Source organism: Rhinatrema bivittatum, chromosome 8, assembly GCF_901001135.1.
Source record: "Rhinatrema bivittatum chromosome 8, aRhiBiv1.1, whole genome shotgun sequence".
Taxonomy (NCBI): Eukaryota; Metazoa; Chordata; class Amphibia; order Gymnophiona; family Rhinatrematidae; genus Rhinatrema; species Rhinatrema bivittatum.
The window spans coordinates 2,474,851-2,486,251 of NC_042622.1; the positions used below are offsets into that span (position 1 = coordinate 2,474,851).

General features: G+C 45.9%; 1 protein-coding gene across 1 annotated transcript in view; it reads right to left on the reverse strand.

The window, feature by feature from the left end:
• Positions 1–11,384, reverse strand: part of TTLL9 (tubulin tyrosine ligase like 9) — a 124,926-nt gene extending 113,542 nt beyond the window's left edge. Inside the window, exon 1 of the mRNA XM_029611031.1 lies at positions 11,224–11,384. Coding sequence (XP_029466891.1) covers positions 11,224–11,294 — 71 coding nt within the window. The 5' untranslated portion in view covers positions 11,295–11,384. The remainder of the gene's footprint in view (positions 1–11,223) is intronic.
• Positions 11,385–11,401: the final 17 nt, after the last annotated feature.

Here is an 11,401-nt window from a genome sequence, read left to right on the forward strand (position 1 = left end):
AATGATCTGAAAGGAATACGACGAGTGAGGTTATCAAATTTGTGGATGTGGGAGAGAGGTTCCGGAAGCCAAATTTAGGATTTTAGGTAGAAAGCTGAAATCCAGAACCTCCAGGGTAGCATTCTCTGAAATACTCCCTGATCCACGCGCAGATCCCCAGAGGCAGGCAGAGCTCCAGAGTCTCAATGCGTGGATGAGACGATGGTGCACGGAAGAGGGATTCAGTTTTGTAAGGAACAGGGGAACCTTTGGGGAAAGGGGAAGTCTTTTCCGAAGGGATGGGCTCCACCTTAACCAGAGTGGAACCAAACTGCTGGCGCTAACCTTTAAAAAGGAGATAGAGCAGCTTTTAAACTAGAACATGGAGAAAAGACGACCATTGTTCAGCTGTTCATGGTTCGAAGGGAAGCATCTTCAAAGGATACCAAAATAATATAGGAGTTAGGGCATCCTGATGGGCTACTTTTGCTTTTATTGGAACCTATGTGCTATAAGTAAAAAAACCACCTGAATTAAAAGATTCCAAATTACACTGTCAACTGATAAGCAGATTGCTAATACAAACAAAAACGTACTTTGAAATGTCTGTATTTTAATGCCAGAAGAGTAAAAATTAAAATGGGAGAGTTAGAGTATATAGCAGTGAATGAAAAGTTCGCCTTAACTGGCATCTCAGACACCCTGGGGAGGAAAGTCTTCCAAGGATCCATGTTAGCAGCTCGTATTGCCTGCTACCAGCTATATATGAGCCAATATTCCAGGAATCTCTGGAAGCAGGTTCAGGACTTAATGGATTATCTGCCTCAACAACTCCAGGAGAAGTTCCAGAAGGTTGTTCAGCAGAGTTTCGACTGTGACAAGCACAAGGTTCGGTCTGCTTATGATGTCGTTGAGACAGCGGCAAGAGAAGCCACAGAAGGCACCAGTGCATGCTGAATGGCTTGGCTACGCGCCTCTGACCTCTGCCCGGAATTGCAAGACCATAGATTAAGGAGGCTGTAGCACAGCTGACAGATCACCATAAAACCCTCCAGCATCTTTCAGCCAGTACCTCAGACCCACAGTCCTCAGATAAGAAATCCTTGCGTCAGGGGCCCAGATGTCCTTTCTTCCGCCCGAGGAAGTATTATCCTCCAGCGGGTAGGGCACGGTCCCAGCGGGCTGGTCCTAAGGCTCGTCCCACACAACCGCATACCCCTAAGACTCAGCCAGCACCTCAGAGTCTGCTATGGGATTTTGACTGGCTGCGAGGGAGCCGAAGTCAATGAGCCATACCCTCGACGATGGACCCTTCGGTTGTAGGTCGGCTATGGTTCTTTGCGAACCTTTGGCCGGATGTCACCTCGGTCCGATGGGTCCTGTCCATCATCCGTTGGGGTTACAGGTTGAATTTCCAGGAGACCCCATTAGACTCTCCACCGTTCCCCTCTTGGGGGTACTCAACAGATCAGGAAATACTTTTGAAAGAGCTCTCCACCCTCATAATGGCCAGAGCAGTTGAGCCCGTTCCACCCGAACAGCAGGGAATTGGCTTTTACTCCAGACATTTCCTCATTCCAAAGAGAACAAGAGGCCTTCGTCCAATTCTGGACCTGGGGGACTTGAATAAATTCCTCCAACGGGGGGAGGCACTCTTTCGCCAGCAAGGAAGATGGCCACATAGAGGAAGCGCTCCACTTCCAGGACAGCATTCAAAGAAGCACTAAACCCTTAAAAGTAAGCGAAACCGCACAAAAACCGGCAATTCTGCTCTCGCAAGCGGCCAGGCACACATAGCTATGGCAGCAAAGAAGAAAACGCTTGATCTAAAGCAGTTTCAATTTTGTAAACTGCCGCCGGATATAGGCTGCGATCACGAGGCAGGGCCAGAGCAGGCCATGGACATTGAGGGCGAACCGCAGCTACAGAGAGCTGAAGCTAGCGCAGGGGGAAGCCCTGAGTGGGCGGAAGCCTCTGCTCAGCTCAAAAACGACATATGGGGCTGGTTTATTGAGTTCAGGGCTGATTTAAAAGTGCATAAGCAGGAGCTTCTGGCTTCTATGTCAAACATCCAAGATGACTAGCAAGCCTGGGTAACAGAGTTGATGAGCTTGAGGGGAGAACTGATGCACATGGGATCACTTTAAATAAAGTTGCAGCTCAGCAGGACGCTCAGGATGGTGAAATAATGCTTATCCAGGAAAAGCTTGAAAACCTGGAGAACTGCTGTCTGCGGTGTAATATTAGGATTCGGGGAGTCCCTGAGACCCCAGAATACAACAATGCCCTGGAAGTGGCAGGATTAATCTGCAAATCAATCTTTCAACCAAGTCATGAGCAAGGAGAAGCAGCTGAGGGGCCTTCCGCTGAGAATGTTATGATAGAACGGGTGCACAGGGCCCTTGGCCCTAGAACGGACTCTAAGCCCAGAGATATTATCATCTGCTGCCACAGCTTTCTTCAAAAAGCTAAGATAATGGATGCAGCTTGCAAGAAACCTTCTTGAATATGGGAAGGACATACATTGAATATATACCAAGACTTAGCTCCAACTATGCTCTGCAAAAGATTTGAATTGAAGGAAATAACAGCCTATCTACGTGCAGAAAATATACGATATCGCTGGACATTTCCATTTGGACTTCAATTCACAGTAAACGGGGTTGCCAGCTGAGTCAAAACATTGGCGGAGGCGATAGGCGCCCTTAACAAAGCTGGTCACCAACCAAACATCACAGCTCCCAAGAAAACCACCAAGAACCCGAAGATGGACGACCATCCAAAATGGCGACGGGCGGGAAAAGGAGGGAGCCGGCTGCGCCACCATTCTAAGGATTCCCGTTCGGCATTGTCAGATCAAGGATGACGCCACCGGTTTAATACGCCAGTCTATGACACTGCTGCTACAGCCCTTGCAATTTCTAGCATGGCTAATGGTGTGGACCATCACAATCTCTAATTTCTCTGCAACACGCCATCTCAGGCTATGCAGGCTGAGGGGCTGATGATGAAGTAAATGGAATAGTAAGTATGTTCAGGATTGAATGTTTGAATGTTATAGTTTAAGGGTTTAATAAGTTGTAGATGTCTTGGGAGGGGGGTGAGGGGGGGTATTCCATGCCGGTTAAGAGTGAATCCCAGGAGAGGAGTTTTATCACCCGGGAGTCGCGATAGGGTGATTCCAAATGTAAGGGTTTTCTTGGGTTGTCCTCTTCAGGGGTCTTTCGATTATCCTTTCATGATTTTGTAGACTTCTGTCATATCCCCCTCAGTCATCTCATCTCCAAACTGAAAAGTCCTAACCTCTTTAGTCTTTCCTCATAGGGGAGCTGTTCCATCCCCTTTATCATTTTGGTTGCCCTTCTCTGCACTTTCTGCAATGCAGCTATATCCTTTTTGAGATGCGGTGACCAGAACTGCACACAGTATTCAAGGTGCGGTCTCACCATGGAGTGATGCAGTCATTATGACATCCTCTGTTTTATTTTCCATTCCCTTCTTAATAATTCCTAACATTCTGTTTGCTTTTTTTGACTGCCAGAGCACACTGGGCCGACGATTTCAGTGTATTATCTACTATGATGCCTAAGTAGCCTAGTGATTAGAGAAACGAGCTATGAACAAGGAGACCATTGTTCAAGTCCCACTGTCGCTCCTTTTGACCTTGGGCAAGTCACTTTACCCCCATTGCCTCATATTGCGGAGGTGGACCCTCTAATTGTCAGAGCTTGCCTTAAATACCCTGAGTCGCTGACGTCATCAGTAAGGGCCACGGGAGCTTTTCCTGCTGTGGCCCCTTCAAATCTCAGCATGAGGCACACTTGTGTGCCTAGGAGCAGGTCACCGAGCAAGGCAGTGGTGGCGGGGTGGGCCGTGAGGCGGCAGCCGCCGGAGGAGAGGCGGGCTGGCAGAGGGGAACCCCTCGCCGCACCAGAGGAACTGGGATGCGCGGCACGGCCACAAAGAGGGCTGCCCACTGCCATGAGGGAAGGCGGGACCAAGCTCAGGGCCCGGCGTCGGAATGTCGTCTGTTGCACACTTTTTTCTAACTATTTTTCTCATTTTGTCAAACTTTCCTTTTGAAAGTTTAGCGCTAGAGCAATGGATTTACATACTGTCCCCCTTCCAGTCATTAATTCAAATTTGATCATATTATGATCACTATTGCCCCACCACCATTACCTCTCTCACCAAATCCTGCACTCCACTGAGAATTAATTCTAAAAGTGCTCCCTCTCTCATCGGCTCCTGAACCAATTGCTGCATAAAACTCTTTTATTCCATCCAGGAATTGTCTCACTTATCCAGTCAATATTGGGTTAATTTAAATCTCCCATTATTACTGTACTACCAATTTGGTTAGCTTCCCTAATTTCTCTTAGCATTTCACTGTCCATCTCACCATTTTGGCCAGGTGAACGGTAAAATACTCTTATCACTGTTCTCTTCCCCAACACACAAGGGATTTCTACCCATAAAGATTCAATTGTACATTTAGTCTCATGCAGGATCTTAATCCTGTTGGACTCTATGCCATCCCAGACATAAAGCGCTACCTCGCCACCAAGATTCTTCTGTCATTGCAATATAATTTGTAGCCCAGTGTAGCACTATCCCATTGGTTATCCTCTATCCACGTCTCTGAGATTTATTTATTTAGCATTTTTATATACCGAAATTCTTGTAGCAAAGCTACAAATCAAATTCGTTTTACATTTTAACATTAACAGGCATGTAAGAATGCGGTTACATAGAACAAGTAACAAGTAAAGTTAACTATGATCAGCAAACGAGAGGTATTACCATAAACAAAATAGTATGATATATATGTGTAACAAGCTCAACAATAGCTAAATAAGTAACAAGCATGACAATGGCTTAACAAGTAAAAAGCAATATAATAGTTAAACAAGTAACAAGCAAGACAATAGCTAAACATGGTTTAGCTGCCAATGAGATGCCAATTAAGACTATGTTATCATTCATTGCTATACACTCTAATTCTCCCATCTTACTTCTTAGACTTCTGGCATTAGCATACAAACATTTCAAAGTGAGTTTTTTGTTTGTATTTAAGAACATAAGAACATAAGAAATTGCCATGCTGGGTCAGACCAAGGGTCCATCAAGCCCAGCATCCTGTTTCCAACAGAGGCCAAACCAGACCACAAGAACCTGGCAATTACCCAAACACCTAGAAGATCCCATGCTACTGATGCAATTAATCACTAACCAACCTCTTTCCCTTTTTAGTCAATTCACCAACTTGAACGTGTTCAAGGGAAACCTTGTCTGGTGGTTTTTTGTACGGAGGTTTCTAATAAGGGTAACCGATTTGCAGTTATCCTTTTCTTCTCCTCCGTCTATTATTCTTTTATTATTTTCAAAGATATTTCTGAAGATGTTCACTTTTTTATTTTGGTTTTTCTTATTTCTCTTAAAATCCCTTCTCCCCTGCTGCTTTTCCGACCCACTCCAATTTTTATTTCATACTTATCAAGGTCGCCGCCTTTGTTGATGTTCATGGGTACAGAGCTGCAATTAATAGCAGTGGCTATTCCCTAAGTAAACTTGATTAATAGCAGTTAATGGACTTCTCTTCCAAGAACTTATCCAAACCTTTTTTGAACCCAGCTACACTAACTGCACTAACCACATCCTCTGGCAACATTCTGCTTTTCTAGTTGACAGGGATAAATTAGACTCTTTTAGCTCAGGGGAGTTTTTAATTATAGGCACATAGACTACTTTTCTTATTATTGGAACCTCACTGTCGGGATGCCCTAATTCTAATGCATCATTAGTATCCTTTGAAGATACCTCTCTCCGAACCATGCACTGCTGAGTGACTGTCAGCTTTCCCCTTTATTCTAGTTTAAAAGCTGCTCTATCTCCTTTTTAAAGGTTAGCGCCAGCAGTCTGGTTCCACCCTGGTTAAGGTGGAGCCCATCCCTTCAGAAGAGACTCCCCCTTCCCCAAAAGGTTCCCCAGTTCCTTACAAAACAATCCCTCTTTCCTGCACCATCGTCTCATCTACATATTGAGACTCCAGAGCTTTGCCTGCCTCTGGGGACCTGCGTGTGGAACAGGGAGGAAAGCAAAGCAAATATATCATATCGGTGAGGCAAAATTCTCCTAGGATAAGCACGATGGTATTCCTCACAAGTAGGTAACATCATCAGATGGAGCTCGGCACGGAAAACTTTTGTCAAAGCAAGCCGCTATCCATGCGTCCAATGCGGGGTTCCTCTTCAGTCTCTTTTCAGCAGAGCTATCGTCTCGCGGATGTGGAGCTCATGCTGTTTTTTTCTTTGGAAAACAGCCACAACAGAGTTTTCTTGTTTTTTTTCTCCTTGCAGGGTTCCTCGATCCATCCTGGCCTTATTTAGAGCACATCACGGTAAGTTTCCCGTTCCTTGCGTTCAATTATCGAAAGTGTCGTCCTCTGATGGCCGCCGACCATCAACTACCCATCGGTTAGAGTTTTTCATGGAGTCGTCTGGTTTCCACCGATGTACCCAGTATCCCCAGACTAAGTCCTTTACAGACCCCTATGAGGTCCGCATTTTGTGCCTGGGGGCGTCGCACGATGTCTGGGGGTGTTCGTTATGTGTCCAGATGACCCCCAAGAGTTGCTGTGCATGTCTTGACAAGATGGAGAAATTGTTTGGCTCCAGAAAATCTGAGCCTTCGACCTCAGCGTCAGGGGCATCGATGCCTCGGGATAAGGGGGACCAGGTAGTCTCCCATCGGCCTTTATCTTCTCCTCCGCCCATTCCTCGGCTTCAGCTGGGTGCTGGGGATTGGTCTCTTTCCATTTCTTCCCATTCTAGGTCCAGGTCATCACCATCTCCCTCAGTGCCAGGGAAAGATCAGGCCGAGCATCATTCAAGTCGAGGAAGCACCGGCATCAATCACCAGCATCTCACGACTCCAAGCTCGGGAAGGCACTGGCACCAACTGATCTGCCCCCGAAGTGGCCCTCTGCCGAGGAGGCATTACCCTCCATCAAAGCCTAGAGCCCAAGGCATTCCCCACCCATTCAGGTGCCAGGCACTGGTCTCCCTGAGGGAGACTCTGGTAAAATGCAGAGAGCGCAGAGGGCTGAAACTACCAGAAGAGACTCCAGCAAAATACAGAAAGCACAGGGGCTGAAAATACCAGAGGGAGACTCAGGCTGTCCTGTCATCGGCAACATTTGAGGAAGAGGGAGTGCAGAGTGCAGTTGGCAGTCAGCAGAGCACTGCAAGGCATTGAGCCACTGGCCACTTCAGGGCCTCCACCGCCTTCGGAGCTGACACCGTCAATGCTGGCACCATTGCTGGAACGGTTTGTCTTGCTCCTCAGTGCGCTGCTGACACAGCCTGTACCAGTGTCCTGGGAGCTCTCGCTGTCACGGGAGACACTGGGGCAACCTCATTCAGACACCAGTCCCATTGGGAATTCCTCCAATGATGGAGGGCCATCTGGGCCGACGATTCCTTGTCTGAGGTCAGCCCCATGGCTGGTGTTGCCCGAGGTGCTGGGTCCTCGATGCCTTCAGGGCTCTATGCATCCCTGGTGTCAAGGCCATCAGAGTTCCCCCATTGGTGCCTCCAGGCAATCTGAGCGATGTTGATGCTCTTTATAACCTGTGGAGGGATGAGGCTTCAGTATCTTCCTCAGATGATTCCAAGGACCTGCCCTCCAAGCCTTCTCCTCCGGAGGAGAGACGTCGATCCCCTCCAGAAGTTCTGACCTTTGCAAGAGGTGAGCAACAAGCGGCCCGACGGACACAAATAAACTATTACATTACATTACAAGAGCTGTCACAATAAATCATTACTGAAGAATTTACCGTTTTTAAGATTGCGGAGACTTTGTGCTGACGATTCCACTTTTCATAGTAGATCAATAGAAATGAAACAAAGATTTATCAACAAAGAATACCCAATTAAACAAGTAGAAAATGGTAATATGAAAGCATCAAAACAAAATAGATTAGATCTACTCAAAAAGAAAGATAAAAAAACAACAGATCGTATAGCATGTCCAATCACTTATTCTCACATGTCACACAATATTATAACCATATTGAAAAAATATTGGCCTATCATACAAGTATTATCTGCTTTCAAAGATAGAGAATTGATAGTAGCTAACAAACGCGACAAAAATTTAAAGGATTTACTAGCTCCATCGGCAATGCCACAGAATCAGTTCCGTGATACCAGACCACCTGGTCATCGCCCATGCGGGAGATGCTCCATGTGTAATGTTAACATTAAAATAGATCAATTGAATATACCTGGACAACAGAGAATTTTCAAACTTAAATTTTTTACTAATTGCAGAAGGGAGGAGGAGGCATAGTCTAGTGGGTAGAGCAGTGAGCTACAAACCAGGAGACCAGGGTTCAAGTCCCACTGTCACTCCTTGTGACCTTGGGCAAGTCACTTTACCCTCCATTGCCTCAGGTACAAACTTAGATTATAAGCCCTCTGGGGATAGGGAAATACCTACAGTACCTGAATGTAAACCAATGTGATATCTCAGATCCTAAGGAACCCTCATCAGTGTATCCCACTCCACAGACCACTACCGTATCATCTCTACTGAGGAACTCTCATCACAGACCACTAGTGTACCATCTCTACAGAGGGATCCTTCCTCCTGGGTATATCCCACTCCACAGACCCTGTGGCACCTCTGTGTCTGTGTGACTTTCTTGCCTGCACTCCCCACTCCACAGGCACTGCCTCTCTCTCTCTCTAATACCTGCTGTCCTGCACACCTAGCAGCTGAGACCTCATCTCCCAATGGTGAGGCTCACAGGGATCCTCCCCATGGGCAGTACCATCTCTCAACAGGGCCCACAAATCTAAGCAATAGTAGCTAGTGATCTATCTAATGTTTGCCAGGTACTTGTGACTTGGATTGGCCACTGTTGGAGACAGGATACTGGGCTTGATGGACCCTTGGTCTGCTCCAGTATGGCATACCTTTTGTTCTTATGAAATATGTAGATAATGGTGATGTAGTGTATTTGGATTTTCAGAAGGTATTTAACAAAATGTCTCCATGAGAGACTCCTGAGAAAATTAAAAATTCACAGTATAGGATGCAATGTCCTACTGTGGACTGCAAGCTAGTTAAAAGACAGGATACAGAGAATAGGACTAAATGATCTTTTTTTTCAATGGAGGAATGGACAAGTGCAAGGTGTTGCATATAGGGAAAAATAACCCTTGCTGTAGCTACATGATGTTAGGTTCCATATTAGGAGCTACCACCCAGGAAAAAGATCTAGGCATCATAGTGGATAATACTTTAAAATCGTCGGCTCAGTGTGCTGCAGCAGTCAAAAAAGCAAACAGAATGTTGGGAATTATTAGAACGGGAATGGTGAATAAGACGGAAAATGTCATAATGCCTCTGTATAGCTCCATGGTGAGACCAGACCTTTAATACTGTGTACAATTCTGGTCGCCGCATCTCAAAAAAGATATAGATGCAATGGAGAAGGTACAGAGAAGAGCAACCAAAATGATAAAGGGGATGGAACAGCTCCCCTATGAGGAAAGGCTGAAGAGGTTAGGGCTGTTCAGCTTGGAGAAGAGACAGCTGAGGGGGGATATGATAGAGGTCTTTAAGATCATGAGAGGTCTTGAACGAGTTGATGTGACTCAGTTATTTACACTTTCAAATAATAGAAGGACTAGGGGGCATTCCATGAAGTTAGCAAGTAGCACATTTAAGACTAATCGGAGAAAATTCTTTCACTCAACGCACAATAAAGCTCTGGAATTTGTTGCCAGAGGATGTGGTTAGTGCAGTTAGTGTAGCTGGGTTCAAAAAAGGTTTGGATAAGTTCTTGGAGGAGAAGTCCATTAATGGCTATTAATCAAGTTTACTTAGGGAATAGCCACTGCTATTAATTGCATCAGTAGCATGGGATCTTCTTAGTGTTTGGGTAATTGCCAGGTTCTTGTGGCCTGGATTGGCCTCTGTTGGAAACAGGATGCTGGGCTTGATGGACCCTTGGTCTGACCCAGCATGGCAATTTCTTATGTTCTTAAACATTGGAGGGCCTCAAGGATCTGTACTGGGACCAGTGCTTTTTAATATATTTATAAATGATCTGAAAAGGGGAATGCAAATTGAGGTGATCAAATTTGCAAATGACACAAAATTATTCAGAGTAGTTAAATCACATGCAGATTGTGATAAATTGCAGGAAGACCTTGCGAGACTGGAATATTGGACAAACAAATGGCAGATGAAATTTAATCTGGACAAGTGCAAAGGGATGCACATAGGGAAAATTAACCCACATTATCATTACAAGATGTTCAGTTCCATATTAGGAGCTACTGCCCAGGAAAAGGACCTGGCATCATAGTGGCCAATACTTTGAGGATCTTCGGTTCAGTATGTGGCGAGGATCAAAAAAGCAAACAGAAAGTTACAGATTATTAGGAAAGAAATAGAGAATAAAATTGCAAATATCGTAATGCCTCTGTATTGCTTCATGAGGCTGCACTTAAAAGTACTGTGTGCAATTCTGGTTGCCACATCTCAAAAAAGATAATAGCTGCACTGGAGAAAATACAGAACAGGTGACCAAAATGATAAAGGAGATGGAATGGCTCCCCTATGAGGAAAGGTTAAAGGGGTTAGGCTGTTCAGCTTAGAGGTCTATAAAATCATGAGAGATCTACAATGGGTAAACCGGTTATTTACTCTCTCAGATAATAGGACTAGGGGGCTCTTCACGATGTTAGCAAGTAGCTCATTTAAAACAAACTGGAGAAAACGTTTTCACTCAACGCACAAATAAGCTCTGGACTTCATCGCTGGAGCATGTGGTTAAGGCAGTTAGCGTAGCTGGGTTTAAAACATTTTGAACAAATTCCTGGCCCAGTCTATAAAGTGTTATTAAATAAGAAGATGTAGGGAACAGCCACTGCTTATCACTGTGCAACACCAGTAGGGGATCCTGCCAGGTACTTGTGACCTGGACGGGCCACTGATGGAAACAGGATACTGGGCCTGATGGATTCTCCATCTAACCCAGCTGGCGAATCTAATGTTCCTAGGAGGAGAAATGAAGCAAAGCTTGCAGGTTACTGCTTTACTCTAATGATTTATTTCAGATTTCAGGATAACATCGCTGTCGTGCATGCACCGCACAGGCGTCTGCAGCATGCAACAGAGAGGCGCGCCCACTTCCCCGCACTCAGCACCAGCTCCCGACCGCCTCACCTTACTCTTAGACATGGCGGCGCCTTCCCGGCCTCCTCACCATAGCAACGGCGCGCACGCTGAGACGTCATCACCGGGCGACGGCCGCCACTTTCCCGCACTCAGCACCAGCTCCCGACCGCCTCACCTTACTCTTAGACATGGCGGCGCCTTCCCGGCCTCCTCACCATAGCAACGG